The 21,007-nt window shown below is 30.2% G+C and overlaps 1 protein-coding gene across 1 annotated transcript; it reads left to right on the top strand.

Moving 5' to 3' along the window:
* On the top strand, positions 1 to 20,747 carry LOC127709593 (uncharacterized). Its single transcript, XM_052215194.1, has 13 exons — positions 1 to 46; positions 3,974 to 4,066; positions 6,108 to 6,213; positions 7,020 to 7,193; positions 8,643 to 8,866; positions 9,267 to 9,372; positions 9,835 to 10,008; positions 10,999 to 11,107; positions 13,365 to 13,543; positions 14,773 to 14,964; positions 15,377 to 15,500; positions 16,268 to 16,390; positions 18,931 to 20,747. The coding sequence occupies exons 2-13, from the start codon at positions 3,984 to 3,986 to the stop codon at positions 19,062 to 19,064; spliced, it is 1,728 nt and encodes a 575-aa protein (XP_052071154.1). The 5' UTR covers positions 1 to 46; positions 3,974 to 3,983; the 3' UTR covers positions 19,065 to 20,747.
* Positions 20,748 to 21,007: the final 260 nt, after the last annotated feature.

The raw sequence follows: 21,007 nt of genomic DNA, 5'->3' as shown, positions 1-21,007 counted from the left end.
GAACAGACGACAAAAATATTTCCAAGTCCAAGATTTCTTTTAATGGGTAACTCCTTACTGCATGTACTACTTGCAAAATATGCAATTACTAAAACAGATCACATAGATCATACATTAAGCTGAGTTTTCAAAAGTGTAGGGAGACCAGTTACAACAATATATTGTAATATTTTAAAGTTTTGTCAAATTATATTGACCTCTTGTTAAGGTTCATGTGGACCTTATGGCTAAAGTGGCTGTGTTAACACCTCAAAATTTACTCTGAGTACAGACAAACCCGTGCATCTGGAATAGTATGACCTAGATAAATAAAAATTCAGATGCATTTAATGTTTTAGAAAATTAAAAACTTAACTGGATTTTGCTGTTCAATTACTTTAGTTTAGTTTACATTATAATTATTTACAGCAAGACAAGCAACTATGTCTTGGGGGTGTAGGGTAATACAATTTAGTTATGCCTATTTGTTTTATCCTCCCTGCGGTACTGTTACAAATTATATTATATGTTAATACATAGCAGTCATGCTGAAGCCTGGTATCTGTTCATTTTCTGAACAGCTGAAAGTCTGTCAGACATTGCGCAATTTATAATCGAATATACATTAATTGTATAGCTGGTAAAGGATTTTTAGTTGAAAAGTTGTGGGGACCAAGTGATTTCAAAATGTACTTTGAATTGATATGTCAGCCTTGTTACTTAAAAAAATTCCAAGAGAGACAATTAATATGATGATTTAGGTTTATCAAAACTTTTTTTTCCAATTTATGCAAAGGTAATTTTTCTGTACAAGAGTAAATTTCATGGTTTAAACCAGGATTGGCAAAGTACTACTTGGGCTGGGCAAACACACTAAGGGGACAGGTCATGAACACTTATAGAAATGTAAGTCTGATTATTGTTAGATAAACAAATCTGTACGCGTGTTATAATCTGAATAATTACTTATTGATTAGTGAAGTACATATATATATATATATATACTGCTTAGTAAACATTTTTAGCAATGAACAAAAATTGTTTAAAAGTAATTTTCCTTACATACAATTATTAATTCTTTATAGTTATATATATTTAAAAAAAATGAATTGAATTATTTGGCTATATGTTAACAGTTTGACCAATCTAGACAGATTGCTGAATTAATAGATTTAGGAGGATTATTGAGAAAAGCTTTTCACATTTGTCTAATGAGTCCTCATATGTACACTTGTCTTAGAATTGCTGGAACAATACTTTCTCAGATTAATATCTTTATGATAAGAGTCTCAAACAAGTGATCTTTTGTTCATTGTTTTGTACATAAATCTGAGGCTTTTAGTTTTTTTCGTTTTTTTGTTTTACATTTGTCATTTTGGGGACTTTTATAGCTGACTATGTGGTATGGGTTTTGCTCATTGTTGAAGGCTGTATGGTGACCTATAGTGGTAAACTTCTTTGTCATTTGGTCTCTGGTGGAGAGTTGTCTCATTGGCAATCATACAGACTACACGAATGAATTTTATTTTTACAGGACATTTGGTCTGGTAAACAACCTAGCTTTACCAGACCGAAAGAAATTTTACCAGACCAATTTTTTTTTTACATCTAATTGTATAGTATCCGAAAAAATACAAAAAAACTTATGATTTGTTGTGCCCTACTCCTCTCCAAAAATGCACAAAAACGAAATCATGTGACAAGAGTGTAAAAGGGATAAAAGTTGTGCACAATTGCTTGAATGCATTTCAGTGATAAAGAAAAGTAATGTCACATTTTATTGGATTTTGACCTGAAAATTATTTGTGAACTAAAACTATTTAGAGTTTCTGTATAAAATATTTCCTGTTTCTTCCGTCTTTTTCATATATCTTTTGGTTTTCAATTCTAGTGTTTATATTTCATAGCTGTATTTTGTAACCTGCTTGGATTTTTAAAATTTATTTATTGTATTTATTGTTTGCAGTAAGAACGATAACTCTGGTGCAACGAGACTACAGTCAGATATGTTTTTACTTGGATAATTTTACACATTACTTGTTGGCGATTTTCGGCATAAAGCTAGCGGTTGAACAAATTAAACATCGCTGTCATGAATAATAATGATGAAAATGAATTTCGAGATCATTTGGGAATTTTGCTAGAATGCTAGAAAAATCCATGAAAAAAAACAACACCGGACATTCGGACTGGAATTCAACAAAATTTTACCAGACCGATCCATTATTCACCGGATTTGTCTGTCCGTCCGACGAATTTCGTGTAGTCTGAATCATAACCACATGCATCTTCTTATTTTATATCATAAATTAAAATACTATTTTTTATTTCTATCTATAAATATCTTTAATGTATTGCATTTGTGATTAATCACTGATTCTCTTTAAAATTCAGACCAGTATTTCATATTACCCAGTATTGCCCAGGATTACCCGACAAAACCCAATAAAACCCGGGTTTTCCAAGTATTTCCCACTGGGCTGGGCAATACTCATAAAAACGAGATTTTTGCCAACCCTGGTTTAAACACAATCATTGTTGTGTGTAACTGTAATTGTTATATTGTTTTGTTGGGTTGCTGTCTTATTGATGCACACAAAATGTTAGCAACCCAACAAAACAATATAACAATTTATTTGAAACTACAGTATGGGACCGGTACTCAGATAACAAGAAAACTCTTAAAAGCTGATTAAAACCCCCCAAAATGATAGATATTACCTGAAAACTCTTAAAAGCTGATCATAACCCCCCAAAAATGTTAGATATTACCTGAAAACTCTAAAAAGCTGATTAAAAACCCCTCAAAATGATAGATATTACCCCAAAACTCTTAATTTTTATGGTTTATTACAGCTTTTATTGATAATAAAGACTAAACTATCGAGATATATGTCACTTTTACTCAATTAAAGTACAATTTAACTTCAGGAATAAGATTTTTGTATCTTGTCTGCAAGTTCCTTGTATAACAATATGGAGGATGTAATTTGAATAGAGTTACAAAATGTATCTACCTTTTGTATAATCACATCTGCCATATTGTTATGTAAGAGAATTTGCATGCAAGACACAAAAATGGTATTCCAAAAGTTAAATTGTACTTGGAGTAAAAGTGACATTTATCTCAAAATTATAGTCTTTATTATGTTGTATTCTTGTATGTAAGTACTTTATTTGTCATTGCTTGAACCTTATGGGTGTAATTTTGCAATAAAGATTGGATTTATCATTAATACAAGCAGTTTTGAACCATATAATTAAACTTTTTGGGTAATTTAAATCAGTTTTGGGGTTTTAAATTAGTTATCAGATTAATTTTGAATTATCAATATCGGACAATATAATTCACTTTTTTTCAAAATTTTATGTGCATAGAAAATCACTGTAAATAAAGAATTTTACTATGGATATCTTGAAAACCAAGATTATCTGATTAAACTACAGGTATAACTTATAAATAATTTCTAACAGATGCTGTTCCTATTTAATGGACAATGAAAGCATCCCATTTATTCATTGAAATGTGATGTAGATTTTATTTCCTTTATACCAAAAGATACATGACTTTTATATTACACTATTCTTAGATTCTTTAAAAATAGGCTTACCATCACTACAAAAGAACATGCAATATTTTTATGCCCCACCTAGGGGCATTATGTTTTTCGGCCTGTGCGTCCTTTCGTTTGTCCGTCGGTCTGTTCGTCCATCTGTCCCGTTTCAGGTTAAAGTTTTTGGTCGCTTCAGATTAAAGTTTTTGGTCAAGGTAGTTCTTGATGAAGTTGAAGTCCAATCAACTTGAAACTTAGAACACATGTTCCCTTTGATATGATCTTTCTAATTTTAATGCCAATTTAGAGTTTTGACCCCACATTCACTGTCCACAGAACATAGAAAATGATAGTGCGAGTGAGGCATCCATGTACTATGGACATATTCTTGTTCCATCTCATATCATATACAAATTTGTTAAATTCACTGATATTTGTAGTGAAACAGTAATGCAAACAACAATGACTGGAGAACTTAAAGAACAGTGGGTTTCCCGTGTGATCAGTTATTCATCACAGTATAACAGTGGGAAGTAAGTACGAATGTATTACATATCCAATACATGCAGCCTGTTTTGATCAATAAAGATGGTTAATGACCGAAATTGATAGGCAATAGCTCATGATTAAAGTATCAGTTTCAGGTATCTATACTAACTGTATTTATTCTGCAACTATAATTTCATATTGTCTTTAATGACTTTGATGCTATATTGGAGTCCATCATGTAATGATCTTATTCTGTTTTAATGATTTCATTTTAATAATCTATGTGATAATTTAACTACAGTAGTCCATGTTAGAACTTTTACATGGCCTGTTGTAGTGAGATCATTACATTGTGTAACTTTGTGTTGTTGTATAGAATGTGGTACTCACAGTCTGCAGATTCAACATGCATGACATTGTGATTTGGATATTAAAGATATTGCTATTGTTTTCATGATGGAACATCATCCATTAATAGAACATAACTAAATATATGCATTGCTTTACATATATACAGATATATGAAAACTTAAGGTCCTACATATGCCTTAATTTATTAAAGATCATAACTTCAAATGTCATGCTTAAGGCAATATTAAAGTAAATATGAAAATTTTTATCTGGTGAGAAAAATTGCAAAACAGGCACCGTAAATGAAGGTGTTATATAACAGAAACATTTATGTCTATGGCACTTAATATTTGTATTTATTCAATGTTCAAGATATCTCATATTATTTATAACATCCATTTTTGGGTGAAGTTTGCATGAAATGCAACTATCAAAACCCTTTAATATTAGCTTGATAACGATATATCTTTAAATCCTCATCTCTACCTTTGAGAGTTCAAACACAATTATGCATTGAGATGAAGATCATCTCCATACCCATGTCAAGCAATTAATTAATGATATATATACTCAGATATTCAAGTTACAAAATGATATATATATAATGCATGTCACCATACTTGTTAAGATAGTTATTTTATTAAAAATTTTGCAAGTTCTGCATTGTGTTTGAATCTATCTGTTCTAAAAAAAAAACAAAATAAAAACTCAAGTTCAAGTGCAATTATGGACAAGGAAAGATAACTCCAATTCAATTCCAAACATTACCAAAAAGTGTTCCATTGTAATTCAATGTTTAAACAAACACTTTGATTTATAAGCTATCTCATTTATAAAAGTAAAAGATATGAACTTTTTGATGAAACCTCATAAAATATGAGAAATCCTATTATGAATTATATTAAATATTTATTAAAGAGTACAATCACTTTAATTCTGACACTTGTTTAAATTTTACCTGTCTCAAGTGAGTGGTTGTGGCTGTTTTGATTGTTTATGTCTATTTAGAGTTATGTGCTTAATTCAGTTATTCTTTTGGAGGAGTAGTTCACGAAGGGATAAGATTGGTCCTAAGAGTTTAATTTTTCATAATCAAGCCAAAATACTATAATTTTTTTTTAGCCTAATTAACTTTGGTAGTGCTCAATCCCTGATCCAGATAACTATTATATCAATGGGTTAAATATAAATCTTGACACCTTTTGGTTACATAATATTTTGGATTGTAGGTTTTGGCTAAGCTTTTCACTAAGGTTAAAAGCCTGAAAAAAGGCACAAACGCCACAAAATCATAATATTTTGACAATATCTCCAGTTATCTCCAAATTGTGATGACTTTGTAGCCAGTACAACATACTTTTGTAAATAGATTTTTTTTAGCTTGAGCATTAAAACTTTTGAAATAGATCCATTTAAGAACCATTACTGTGGCCTTTTTGATATTTTATGATAAATTTGAAATCAAAGGCCATATTGTTCCTAAAGGGAATTTTGTTCTTTATTCACATCTTGTCCATACTTTTTGAAATTTAGAGTTTGTCATAAAATGTGTCATAGGAAAAGACCTTAAGGTTAGGTAACCAGGAATAAACCCCTAGATGTATATTTTAGTTATCTAGGTCTCTCTGTCTCATTGATGTTGTCCATATCTTGTTTTATTCCATTTTTTGCATATATATATTGATATTGCATGTAAAACACAAAAACTTGATTGGTTGATATATTTCCTTTCAGTTGGGCAGCTGATAGTATAATAGGTAAACCTCGAGTATACCCAAAATATGGTGATATTCCTGGAGCATGGGCCCAAGGACAAAAAGATTCAAAACAGTTTATTGAGGTATGGCAAAACTTGAATTTTTTTATGATACAGATAAAACTTCAGTATTTCAACAACTCCTTAATCTGTATATGGAAAGCCATCACATTGAATACTCATACATGGAGTGTTGTCAGTACTGTATTTTTGGTGTTGCTGATGATACAAATATAAAGGCAGTTTATATTCATACATTATGTATTCATAAATGTTTTCTTTATCAGTCATAATTTAACTATTTTAAGATATTTATATCAATAATATAATAATTAAGCTAGACCACTTTAGAATTTTCATTCTTTGATTACAAATTTTTGTTAGATATATTTTTTTTTTTCAAACAAATTTTAATTCCTTAGTTTAATTGTATTCTTGTTAAGAGGGCATCCTGTTAAGCTTGTGTGAGGTGAAAAGAGTTATCCTTTTTCTCGAATGCCAAATATACAGTGACCTTAGGTTTTTTTTTTATAGAGAATGAGGATATTTTCATATGGTGTATTTGCATTGGCATATCTTATTTGCATTGAGATTATTTGGCTCGACCCCTCCACCATGGTTCATTGACTTTGTGATTTAATAAGGCCAGTTTAAAGTGAACTATGTATGATAAGTCAATGATAGTTGGTATAAAGTTGTATTAGGATTGGTATATCCCATTTCCACTGATACTTTTGGCCCTGCACCTTCAGTCAAAGTTCATTGTTTTGGATGTTTTGCATAGTTTACATGTTAAAGTATTGCCATTATAAAATCAACATTTGTGCATTTTACTATCAAATTACATACAGGCGAGACATATATCAACAGTTTATTTTATAAAATTTTAGGTGGAATTTGAACAAGAAATCTACATACAAAAGATAGAAATATATGAAACCTACCATGCTGGGGCTGTAAAATCAATTTCTGCTAGGAAACCAAACAATAATTATGAAGTTATATGGAACACAAAATCAGTTACTAACATGAACTGCAGCAGAATATTTTCACCAGATTTAAAGGTAATATGCTTATATTTGTACCTTTAAATTCTTGTGTATGATATAAGTTGTAAAAGATTTTCATTTTATATCAGGTAACTTTCAAGATTTAACAAAATCTTAATTTTGATTTGAAATTTGAAAATAATTTAATCCATTTTATAAATAAACTTTAAAACAATGAAATCAGTTTAAAATCAGTTTAAAATCAAATTGTATTCTAACAGTGTTTTTTAAGTCAATAAGATATAAGATAAATCTATGTCATCTTTTATTGAAAGACTTTACAACAGAAATAGGATGATGCATGTCTTTTTTCTTATGCTTGTAATTAGATTTTACACAGAACTTTAACAAAAAATGTCCATGCAGTTTTAAAACCAAGTTGTAAAATCTAAAATAGAGTCAAATGAAGCAAGCTGAGCAGTATTAACGATTTCAAAATTTAAGTAGTTGTAGTGTAGATAAAATTCTTTGAATTGACCAGTTGCAATAACATTTTAAATATATATATATTTATGTTTTTGACTGCAACACCAGTGTTCACAAAAAGAAGTTATTTTAATGAAATGATAGATTTTTTGTAAATGAATGTTGGACAGATCATACAAATCTTGAATGGATAACTTAATTGTATTTCATTAACACAATCAATTCTTCAATTAAAAAACTCCAGCATAATACACATTTCTAATAGTTAAGAAAGTAAGATATTATTACAAGAGCATGATATCAACTGTCCTCTGACAAATTAATACAACTCTCTGAAATCACAAAATTTACATGCACATAATAATAGTTCCGTAAGGGTATAATGTTTTTGACCTGTACATCCGTCAGTCCTGTTCTTGTCATCACAACTCCTCTGAAACCACACAACAGAATTTCATGAAACTATGTAGATAAGGACATACTATGTAGATGTGCATATCAACAGGAAATTATGATTAAATTTTTTTTCTATGAGTTATCATATGCCCCTTTTGGTCTAAATGTACTGCTGCAACGGTTTGTCAATGCAACTCCTCTGAAACAGAATTTCATGAAACTATGTAGATAATAAGGACATACTATGTAGATGTGCATATTTACAGAAAATTAGGCTTCAATTTTTTTTCCTAGGAGTTAAGCCACTTTAAACTTAGAATTTTGGCCTCAATATACTACTGCAACAGTTTGTTATCGCAACTCCTCTTTAACAACAAATCAAAATTTTATGAAACTTTGTAGATGATAAGGAGATATTTATGCAGACGTGCATATTCACAAGAAATTTTTAGCAGTTGACTTTTGTAGGAGTTATGAGTCTTTGAACTCAGGAATCTGGTGAGATTTTGTTTGCCCAGTGACAACGTGGGGGAGGGGGTATGTGAGTGTGCTCAAATAGGTTCTTTAATTAATTAAATGTATGTTTTTAATTTTAAACTTTAATATATAACACCAGCTTTTAATGTTTCTTGAATTTTTCAGAGACTTTCATTTCTATGTAAGGTTTTGAGGATTAATATAGACTGTACAGCATCAAAATCATGGGTGGAAATTGATGCTATAAAAATTACTGGAACAGTACCATATCCTCACAACCAGACAGCACCTTCGCCAGTTATCAATAACCAGCCAGAGCATAACCCAAACAATGTTGACCAGTGGGTATCCAGAGTTGTTAACTATTCTTCCCAATATGATGATAACTCGTAAGTTATTTATTTACAATACAAAAATGAATTAATGTTTACAAATTTTTAAATATTTCTTTTTTTGAAGTTTCATTGTAATTATCTTTATTATTTTAAGAAAAATATACATAAAAACAACTTTTAGCTTATGTTGCTACTAGTTATGCATGATCAGCCATTGTTAATTTAAGTACTGTGGTATGAAAACAATATAATTACATTGTTATTATTATAGTATAATTGTATTTCCTGAAGCATTTCATTTTGCTATAATTTATGCCTTTCTGCAATAACTGTGGCTGTTCAACTTTGGATGGTAAAATGATATGCCTTCCAGTTTGTTTTTTAAGCTGTTTAATTTGTAATTTTTAGTTTGTATTTGAAGGTATGTTTGTCATGAGTATTTTTAATTTGTCAGCTGGCCTGCATCTTGTATTGCTGGAGAACCAAGAGTCTATCCAAAGTATGGTGATATATCAGGATCATGGGCCCAGGGGACCTTAGATGCTAATCAGTTTGTTGAGGTAAATTTCATATATCAGAATAAATGATTTTAAAAATTGTTGTAGTTTAAAAGTATATTTGACAGTATTAAAATTTTTTATGTTGTCTGTAGAGATACATACAAATCTTGGCAACGGTGATAAAACGATCCTGCATCTTGATTATGTTGTATGCATGGAGGGATTTTTTTTTGTGGGGGAGGGGGGTGCAGGGGGCTCGGGACCCTCTTATGGAGCTACATATATGCTTAATGCGTAGACTTTTAACATGTTCCACACCTAACGTTGCCTAGTTTGTGGGCCCCCTTTTTTAAAATCCTGGATCCTCATCTGGTATGTGTTGCAATTTTTACTGGATCTATCGTTATTCAAATTTTGGACATGTACCTTTCATTTCAGACTGTTAAACATTAAACACTAAAAGAAACTTAATTTCCCTAAATGTTCAAAAATATTATTGATATTGTTCGTTTCCTGTTTTAGGTAGAATTTGCAGAAAAGATTTTCATAGAAAAAATAGATATTTATGAGACATATCATGCAGGAGCAGTGAAGAAAATTTTAGCCAAACGTCCAAATGGAGAGTGGTGTACGGTGTGGGAGACAACAAGGGCATTCTGTCAGAACAGCAGTAGGATATTTTCACCATCATTTCAGGTGGAATTTCAAGCCTTTTGCTTTAAATTTAGACTTTAGTAGAAACTAAAAGGACAAACGGAATTAACCTGAATTGAATATAAACTGGAAAGTTAATTGCTAGTGTGTAATCAGCAGTGAGCAAAGACCCGTTAATACTAACTATTGTTTAAGCTTGATCAAAGTTTTATGTAACAATTAACTGTCCTCCTTAAGCACTGTGTAAAATTCCTGAAAAGTTCATAAAGATTCGGATAATGTGATAAATCTGTTTTTCACTTAAATTTGAAACCAGGATCTTAGTTTCTACCATTCTGTATTAAATTTAACCTCTGCCATTCACTACTATTACATTTGTACTTGTTAAAGGCACATGCACTTCACTGCTGAGTAACATAACCACAAACATAGCCTATACAAATGCACAATAACTCTAGCACCACAAATCATACCATGGAGAAAAGTAATAAATAAATAGTTTATATCTAACAAACCTGCTGACAGCATGAAAAGTACTAGCTAGTAATGTTCTCATTCACTTATAAAACAAATATATATTAATGTTATGATATTGTTGAATTATATTCCTGGACCTGGAAAAAAATATCTGTTAAGTAAGAAATACAAATTTCAGTAGAGAATTTTAAGGACCTTGTTTGAAAAAGTCTCAGCTGGTGTTTTACTGCATCCATTTAGTCTATCAGTCTATATGTTCTTCTTTCCATCTGTTTATTTGAACTGAAAGTTTTACTGCATATTACTCAACTTTAGTTTGAAGGATTGGTTGTTTTGTTTGATAATAAAGCTTTAGACAGAATGTTTATAAGGCAGGAAATGGTTGTTACTTTCTTAATGTCTTCAGAAAAATAGCAAGCATCACTTTTTGTTATGTAAATGCATTTAGGGTTTTATTCTATTACTTTATATAATGCACAATATAACAAAAGCGTGAAATACCAGATACACCATATTTATGAACATGCACAACTTATCTTTTTGTTATTTCTACAGAAATTGAATTTTCGATGTAACGCACTGAGAATTAATGTTGATTGTACTGTATCTGGATCATGGGTGGAAATTGATGCCATCAAAATCTCAGGAACTAAGTTCAATTTTGGCAAGTAAGTTAAAGCAATCTAATCTGAGTTCATTCAAAAAGTGTCTAGAACATCTAGATCTGAGGACTTTTGAAATAAATATACAATATATGTACATTGTCGGAAAATATAAAATTTATTTGTATGAGCTTTAGAAACAGGACGAAAAGTGAGGCTCGCCGAGCTTTTCTCCTGTTTCCCAGCGAGTACAAATAAATTTTATATTTTCCGACAATGTACATATATTGTTTTTATCCTGAAATTTACACCCAACACTTGAAACTTTAGTTGTTAAAATCTAAATCATTGTCTCTAATTTTTCAAAGAAATCGACATTGTTTAATCACGGACCGCGAAGAGGACCCCAAAATGAACTGGTACACAAAAAGAAATATTCACATTACCGCTTGCTCAACATGGAAGAGGGGTAACAGGAGACTTTATTTGTACAAGTACAAATAAAGCAAAAATTTATTTGTGTACCTGCTATTTGTACAATAGTTGGCTGATTGCAGGATAAACTGGAAAGGGCACTGGATTATAATTAAGTAATAAAAATTTATTTATTAATTGATAATCTATGGTTAGTTTAATATTCAATAAAAGATTCAACTCATGCACATATTATTATTGTTTTTTATTACATAGGTTTTTTTAAGCTGTGCATTTGCATGTGCCGTTTGGAAAAATTGATCTAGATAATAAACAGACACGAAAGTTTAAAAAAATTCTCAATCATTATTATTTCTTTTGACTTTCATGATAACATAGAATAACAATTTATCTTGATTTCCAAAAGAAACAAAGAAATAAAAAAAACAATCTGCATACCAATTTTCAAATAAAAACTATTTTACACAAATGAACTTCTTTTTTCAACTACAAATTGAAAGTACGTTATTTATAACACAGACCAAATGTAATTTAATTCATATGAATTATGATACAATATTAAATACACTATTTAAGGATGTTCACTGGTCTGTTTCAAAATAACAAGCTTTTCAAAAAACTGCTATAAATTGATAGTATGTAAATAACAGAACTAAAAAAGCAGAAAAAATTAAAGGTCCCTGTCCTTGTTTTTGAGATTTAAGCCTTTGAAAAGATTCTCTCTTTGTTTTTCATACATTTAACAATGTTACTTTTTTTCTTTCAAAAACTATGACAAAATAACAAGGTTTTATAAGAATTTTAAAAATGGATTTTTAAACTATATATTATGAAATTATGAAAAGAAAAAGTAGGGGTTAGGGGGCACATACAGTTAATGGCACTACATGGGTACAACCAGAGAATTCCAAATATCTAACAAAAAAATTAAAAAATGACAAGTGAACATCCGTGATTAGCAATAAACACACATATCACCAGCTTATTCAGAATTTTAACAGTTTAAAATCTTTGATATTCAAGTAAAGATAACCCTGAATGGAACTTAGCTGATTTAGCCAACAAAAGAATTTCTAGGAAATGTTGATTAATAAGAATAACTTGTCCAAAGCAATTTCTTCATTCCTAAAGCTGTAAATTGTCTAGAGAATGTACAAAATACCCTGTTAAATACATTAGAGTTTATCTTATCACTGAATTATGATCATGTACCAAAATTACTTTTACAATATGCGGATAGAGTTTTATCTTTTGTCAAACAACATTTTTTCATTGATGCTAATGAAAATTTTACACAATTAAAGAATTTTTGGAACATGCTATATTTTATTGATGATAGTCCTCATTATCATTCAAGATTTTTGTCATGATTGCTTTATTATACAAATTTGACAATTGACCCTTCGTTGCTTACAAATCTGACTAGTCTATAGTTTTATAGGTTTCTGACAGATTAAATTTTTGTACTACATTTTCCATTCAGAATCCCCCCTGTGTCTCTTCATTATCATGAAATTAGTTGCACCATTTGTGGCCATAGTATAGGACCATAAGTTTACTTTTCAACTTACGGTACACAAGATTGAAAGGAATATTTTTTTTATCGGTAGACATTTTTTAGATGTCTTTGAATTTGAACTATTTGTATACATGTTCATTTTTTAACATTACAAGTTTCATGAAATAATAGATAAGCACATTAACAGTACATTTCTTTTGTTCTTTAGATGCTGTTGAAAACAAATCCCTTCACTATTATCTAGTCAGAAGCCAATGGAAAACTGAATCATTTCTTTAGATTTCTATAAATGAATGTAGACTTTGTGTGATTCATTATACATGTATAATGTCATACATTATTTAAAACCAACTGATTTATTTTAGACATCCCACCAGCACCAAATGATATCACGAATGATTTAGCCAAACTTGTCAATAGTTCAGTGTTTAGTGATATCCAGTTTGATGTAAATGGAGTTAAATTCCTTGCTCACAGAGCCATCTTGTGTATCAGATCTGAGTACTTCAGGGCTATGATTCATTTTGAAGAAAATGGTTCAAGGGTAAGAGTTGATATCAAAATTGTTAGGAAGATTTAGATAACTTTAGAAAAGAATGAAATGATATATGTGGGAATTCATCAATAAGAAAACAACCCAACAAAAAAATAAGTGCACAAAAGACATCTTGAGGTCAACATTCTGTCTGGAACAAATACAGGTGCAAGTAGCATAGGTCAGTGAGCCATAAATTGTCCAGAGTCTAGACAAGTTCTAAATTAATTTAAATGAGACAACACAAAAAAAAACCAAAAGACACCAAGAGTAAGGAAAATGGTATTCAAGCTACCAAACAGTAACTTTATAGCCTAAAACAAAAACGTTGATAGGTGTACAAACTACTGTCCCCAACAATAAAAGATAAGCGTGACTATACCATACCATATGTCAAACTCGGAATAACCTAGATTCTAGGAGGGTTGTGAATAAAATTTAAAAGAGACTACTCCAGATTTGTTTTCAACACGGAAATCTATTAGTTGAAAAACACCATAATATAATAAAAGATAACCACTGCTGATTAAGTTTTCTGAACTAGACTAGACACACCTAAATGATGCTGTATTAAACTAGGGGTTTTTTTAGTACTCACTCTTCCCTCTTTTTTAATCATTATCAAGAGAAATAACAATAGGTTAATAGAAAAACATACATCAGGGTTGTTTGTTGGTGTTTATTACCACTTTCAGTGCTCTTGGGTGTATCATGTAGGCCAGTTTTTATTGGTGGAAGAAGCCGCAGAAAACCACTGACCTTCAAAGGAAGACTGGCAATCCTTGTCAATTAAGATAGGAGTCAAACACACCTCAATATGAGTGGAGTTTGAACTCACAACCTTAAAGTTGATAGGCTAGTGATCGCTGTGGATGAACTACATACCTCTCAGCCACTGAAGACCATACACCAGGAGTGCCTAGTGTTTTAAATGATAGAAATTTAACTGTTGAAAGTGGTGGGATTATGATCATACAAGAAGTGGCAGAAGAATCTGTTTCTATTATATACTAATTTTTAGACTATTTGTAGATATTTTTTTTTAATTTCCCTCTGATGATCTACAAAAATAATTAACAAATTCATTTAAAGGGTGATCCTACTATGCATGATTGCCTTTATTCACTGTGTCATAATAACTAACCCCAAAGACAGCAAGAAAATTAAAGTATCACTAAGCTGAAAATTAGAGTATTGATATATATACATGTATGAGTATAATTTTTATCTTTCTCTAGGCTCATGGACAAGGAACAACACAACCAACTGCCCCTCCCCTGCCATCTGAAGAAGTGTATCAACCTGAACAGATGTGTAATGCACTTCCATCGTATGACTCTGTAACTCAATACCAACCTGAGATGCCCTCAGGACCAGTGTCTGGACAAGTGCCTGGACCAGCTCAATATTACAACCAACAACAAACCCAGGTATAGCTGTAGTAAAGGACCATTCATAGAGAGACTCTTAGGTCTTCTTTATAAATGAAAAATAAAAAGTCATTCAAGGTCAAGTCAAATAAATTGACCATTGCCTGATGATAATTTTTTAATTGAGTTCTTTACTTTATTTTTGTGTGAGTGTTGAAGATGTTTTTTCAAGAAACCATGAGAGTTTCTTTCAATTGAAAAGTATTATTTCTTGTGAAGGTAAATTGAAAGTTATTTTAGAAGGTAAACCTAAAGGGGTATCAATTAAAATCATAATTTTATTCATATACATATGCTATCAGAAATGCCTGTCATGAAAGAGGTATAATTGACATATACTTATTTTTTTGCTAATATTTGAAACAGAATGATAAATTTAAATGTTATAACCCTATTTATTTGGTCAATTTAGGCTCAGTCACCAATAAAACTGAAGGATGTGGAGCCAGGAGTATTTGCTGTTGTATTACATTATGTATACACAAACAGAATTCGACCATTTTGTTCACCACATGTTCTACCACATGTCTGGAGAAGTAAGTTAAGGATATATACTTACCTTACAACTTTTACTATGATATATTAGAAAGTAATTATTGATTAGAAATACAAAAATATCAATTTGCCTACAATTGAGTATTAAATTACTTCACTAAAGATTCACATTCCATAAAAAAAATCTTTTTATAACAAGTTTTTTTTATGATGATGACGATAATGATAGGCAGAAATCTATGTGTAAAAAAGAAGCTTAAAATGATTGATAAACTTCCATTAAATCTTACAGTTTATTTTCTTTCTTGAGATTGTATAAGGGAGCAACCATTTAACTTTGAGGGGGGGTTATTGTTTTTTGTCTGAGTCAGAAATTTTTTTTCGTGCAAAGCGCACACATTTTTTTTTAGTTTTTCAACGCTATCAATCAAAATTATTTTTTTCAAAATTTAACACTATAAGGCATGGGGAAAATCTGGATTCAGAATTTTTTTTTTGGTGATCTGCTTGTCCACAATATTTTTTTTCATCAAATTGGGATCAGAATATTTTTTTAGGAAAAAACCATAACCCACACCCGCCTTGAAGTTAAATGGCTGTTCCCTTAGAATTATATTTACATATTAAAATCTAACTATTTCAGAGTCATGAAAATATTAAATATCCAACTTTGTATACAATTTACACAAGTCTATTAAACACAAATAAAATAAAAATCATACTTAGTAATTTATATACACTCCCTCAATTTCACAGAATAACTTATATTTGGTGTATTTTATGTAATCCTAATTTACCTTGTTTTTAGTTGCTGATAGATTTGCTATGGATGGTTTAAAGGCGCTGGCTATCTTACAACTGAATACTTCATTAACAATAGACAATGTTATAGATATTTATCAAAATGTGATATACGGACTTCCTGTTAGTGGTAAGTCCAAGACATCTTTCTGTTGAACGTGATGATCCCAAAGATGTCATTTATGCAACTTGTAGAAAATATCATTGATCTATCACAAGTAGTTCTTATAAAACTAGTTTAAGCAGAAAACTTAACATTGAAAATTGCTTAATAATTGAAAGTCGCTGGACCTTGACTTAGGGGGCAGGGCCTCAAAATAGTTGTCAAACTGATATGTACTGATAGTAATGCAACTTTATAGAAAGTATCATTGATCTATCACAAGTAGTTCCTATCAAACTGACTTCTGCAGAAAACTCAACAATTGTTGACGCATCCTCTGCCGTCGCGGCCGTCAAAGCATCAACTATGTCTTGCTTTCCTTGACACAAAAAATCCTACAAAAAAATGTAGGCTTCAGATTACTTACAGTGCGATATACCATATAATTTATATTTCCAAGGGACAGAACTCCTTTAAAAATAGTTGATTGGCACTGATTTCCAAATTTACTGCTGATATAAACCTTTGATATCAATTTCATAAAAATCTGGCAAGAATTGTATGCTTCAGAGCTCAATTTTCATAGTCTTATTTTGGGTTCAAATGAAATTTTAAAAAGGAACAGGCCAAAAGCTGTCATAAATTCCTGTACGAACTGGTCCTACAGGAATGTACAAGGAATCTAGTAGGAATTTGTTAAGAATTCCTACCAGGAAAGTGTGCCTATTCCTGCTTGATTGTAGCAGGAATCCGCCAGGAAAAACAGCCGAAAAATTTAAATTAGCAGGATTTTCTTAGTAGGAATAATGTGATTCCTACCAGGAATATTCAAATTAGCAGGAATAATTTGGTAGGAAAGTAAAATTCCTACAAATTTTCCTGCTAATTTGAATATTCCTGGTAGGATTTTTTTCATAAATTCCTACCAGGAAAATTGATTTTCTAGCAGGAATCTAAAAATATACATTACAAACTTAGGTGTATACACATATACACAACTGGGTCATTCATTAGTTTGAATCTTAGCCACAAAGAACAAAGAAAAAATACATGTTAAAAATTCTTGTTACAAAATTTGACACTTAGATTTTTGAAGTAGCTACCACATATGAAAGTTGTGTTATAAACCAGGTTTGTAATGTGTTTTTGAATTTAATTATGATGGAAATAGATGTATCAGTTTTTTTGTTCACTCTCAATTTTTTTTTTTTAAAGTATTGGTATATATGTTTACAACAAAAATGTAGATCAGATGAACTTATAATATATATTAGACAAAATATGATTGAAGACTTAGATTTCCATTTTTCGATAAGTTGAATTAATTTGACTATCATGCAAATTAGAAATTAAAAACTTCCTCTAAAACATGAAAAAATGTAGCTTAAATTTAAATACCTTCATAAGCAATCCTGTCTTACATTCAAATATTTCCCTCATGGTAATTATTCAATCTTTGCAGTATTGTTTATACACAATCTGAATCTTTTACCCTCCAACTTTTGAATTTGTTAACTGGAACCTGGTCTCTTATTACACAGCAAAATAAATGTTATAAGCAAACCGGAATCCAGTTAAAGATAATTGAATACAAACCAACAGCAGTCAAGATAATAATCCTGCTTAGATAAGAAAACATTCCTGGTAGAAAGATTTTCTGGCAGGAAAAAATATTCCTGTTACCCAAACCAGGAATGTTGTTGTAGGAAAGTGAAAAATCCTGTCAGAAAAACTGAAGTTTTTCCTAGTATGTCTAAAAAGTAACAGGAATTTAAAATTTCCTGCTAATTCCGTGTGAATTCCTGCTATAGTCTGGTAGGAATCCTGCTAAATATTTCGTACGGGTTGATGCCTGAATTTTTAAATCACAATCAAACATCTGTTCCTTGAATTTATGGAAAATAATTTGAAGCCAAAATCTTTTTACAGCAAGAATTACAAAGAGGAATCGAATGGAATATTTTTCAAAAGAAACATCATACCAACCAGTATGTATAACAGCATCTCAAATTTAGCCCAATAATGTCTGATCTGCTTATTTGTCCTTCCACAGTGGGATTACAACCTATGCTTCTATAACATCGAGGCAACTCTGCCTGCAATGTGTTCAGCGACATAGATCAAAAGGTCAAATAAAGAATATTATAATGGTGTTAATCAAGAATATTGCATAGTAAGAACTCTTACGCCTATTTTTTTTGTCAGACTTTTATGAAATCCTTATCAAAGGTTTATTTTTGCAAGTTTTTGGACTAGTTGGATAATCAGTGCTGATCATCTGTTTTTACAGTTGGTTATTATGCCACTTGGAAACAAAAATTATATTAAGCAATGCACTGTTAGTGATCTCACACCTACAAATTGGAGTTATTTCCCTTGGGCAGAAAAATATTTGCATTGACCGGGGTAATTTAAATGCTGTTCTTTTATTTTCTCTAGTACATAAATACAAAGTTATTACTTCCATCATTAGATTGAGGCAACAATTTAAATGAGAAACACCACTGGATGTAAAACAAACAACAATCAATCAATCAATCATTTAAATACTTGTTTTATGATTTCAGATAACATGAAAGATGTGTGTGAACTTTTTATGCAGAATCATATGGCAGAGGTTGTTAGACATAGAACGTTTATGAATTTAAACAAAAAACTTGTGGCAGAATTAACAAGGAAAATGGTTAAAACTGGGAAATAAATTGATAGGCATAGCGAAGAATGTTAAACAATGTAACAAGATATTTATAAGATAGAATTAGTAAGATTCTTATTAAAATAAATTAAATGAAGTTAAGTATTTGAGAGATTAGTCTTGGATAAAATGACTTAAGTTAAGGGATAACACTTCTAAACCAGGAGTGAGGCTTTGAGAGATTCTGATGAATCTATTGAGTTAAAGATATACAAAGCAGTTTTCATCACTATAAAACTATTGAAGCTGTAAAGACAATTACTATATAGAATACAGAAATTGATGTTAATATGACACTTACATGTAATTACAGATGCTGTAAGACAAATTAACATATAATTTAACGATCAAAAGTAGCAGATGTAGATAATGTGGGCATTAGATTGAATTAGTACTTGATATTGATACATCATAGAAGTTACCATTCAATTGTCAATCAAATAAGTCATTAATCATTTCTACAGTATGATCAAAAGGAAAATATTTGTTTTCTTTTATTGGTTTTCTGATTTTTTTCTATAATTTTCTATTTAAGATGGGTTTAATATTTTTGCCCTACTGTGGATTCATTTATTTTTGTTGAAACCAATTTTCGTGGATTGAGGAAAAATTGTATTTTCGTAGATATTTGATTTTGTTTTTTTGCCAAAGTCTGCATACAAGTCTATAGAAACTTATACTTTGTTGAATGTTGAAAGTCATGGTTCACCTATACCCACGAAATCCACAAAAATTAGTATCCCACGAATAATTAAGAATCTGCAATATTTCACTTTTGACAAGAAAATTGATCATCCTGAAAATGTATGAAATATTTGTGATTGGAAATTATGCAGTCAATGAACATTCAATCAATCAAGATCATTTAAACTAATTTTCTTTCTTAGTTTTTGCCTATATAGAGGGTTTACCCATTTACATTGAACTACAAAAATATTACAGTAAACAATATAAAACAAATGGGAATAACTTAAATTTGTAATCATTAGTTTTAATTTTTTTCATGCAGTAATAGTGTAATACTGGTAAATATTTTTAGAAACATTTAATTCTTTGTTATGAAATTTTATTAATTATTACTGTTTTTTTATTAATTGTGTTCTTTTAAACAGGGTAAGTGTCTTAACTTTTTTTACACTATAATTGTGCAATGTGTAGGTTTTTTTTGTATTAAAAAGATTCCAATTTCAAAGCATGACTCTTTTTAGTTTATTAATGCTTTCAAAGTTATTATTGTCTTCAACTATATCTCTTTTGAAAAGGGTAGTTTCAAAAATATAAAATATATGATTTTTAAACTATTTAATATTTTTGTCGAGAATGCGAGACATAGCGATCCTAGATTCTGTCGTCGGCGTCAGCATCATCAACATTTAGGTTCAGTCTGTGGTTAACGTGTTTTTAGACATTATTAACTTTGTCAAACCTTCATGGAATTTTATGAAATTTGGACAGAAGCTAAGATGTTTATGACCAAAATAAAGTATCCAGAGTGAAATTTTGAAAATATTCATTTTCATTTTTCCATATTTTACTGATAAATGTACTTAGTTATTTAACAGTTACCAAGTTGATACAGTCTGGGATTAAAGTTTGTTACAGGTCAATTACTTTGTCAAAGCTTTATATAATTTTATGAAACTTTGGCAGAAGCTTTTTTATGATTAAGAGATAATGTCTGAAGCAAACTTTTTAAATAAAATTGAGAATGGAAATGGGGAATGTGTCAAAGAGACAACAACCCGACCACAGAACAGACAACAGCAGAAATATGTTTTTATTTCATTTTCAGTATTTTTCTGATAGATTGACCTAGTTATTTTACAGTAAACATTTACAGACAGTCTTGGATTAAATTTGTTTGACATGATAAATTTGTAAACCTTCATGGATTGTTATGAAACTTGGACAGATTAGCTAATCTTCAATACCAAGAAATAGCATCTAAA

This window comes from Mytilus californianus, unplaced genomic scaffold (assembly GCF_021869535.1).
Source record: "Mytilus californianus isolate M0D057914Y unplaced genomic scaffold, xbMytCali1.0.p SCAF_7, whole genome shotgun sequence".
Lineage (NCBI taxonomy): Eukaryota > Metazoa > Mollusca > Bivalvia > Mytilida > Mytilidae > Mytilus > Mytilus californianus.
Note: the sequence above shows the minus strand (reverse complement) of the source record. Positions and strands in the feature narration are given on the sequence as shown.

Bases quoted from the DNA above. Each gene is read 5' to 3' on its own strand.
- LOC127709593 (XM_052215194.1), top strand. From the start codon at position 3,984: ATGCAAACAACAATGACTGGAGAACTTAAAGAACAGTGGGTTTCCCGT. The intron at 6,214-7,019 runs GTATGGCAAAAC...ATAAAATTTTAG, and splicing joins ATTCAAAACAGTTTATTGAG to GTGGAATTTGAACAAGAAAT. The intron at 14,965-15,376 runs GTATAGCTGTAG...TGGTCAATTTAG, and splicing joins ACAACCAACAACAAACCCAG to GCTCAGTCACCAATAAAACT.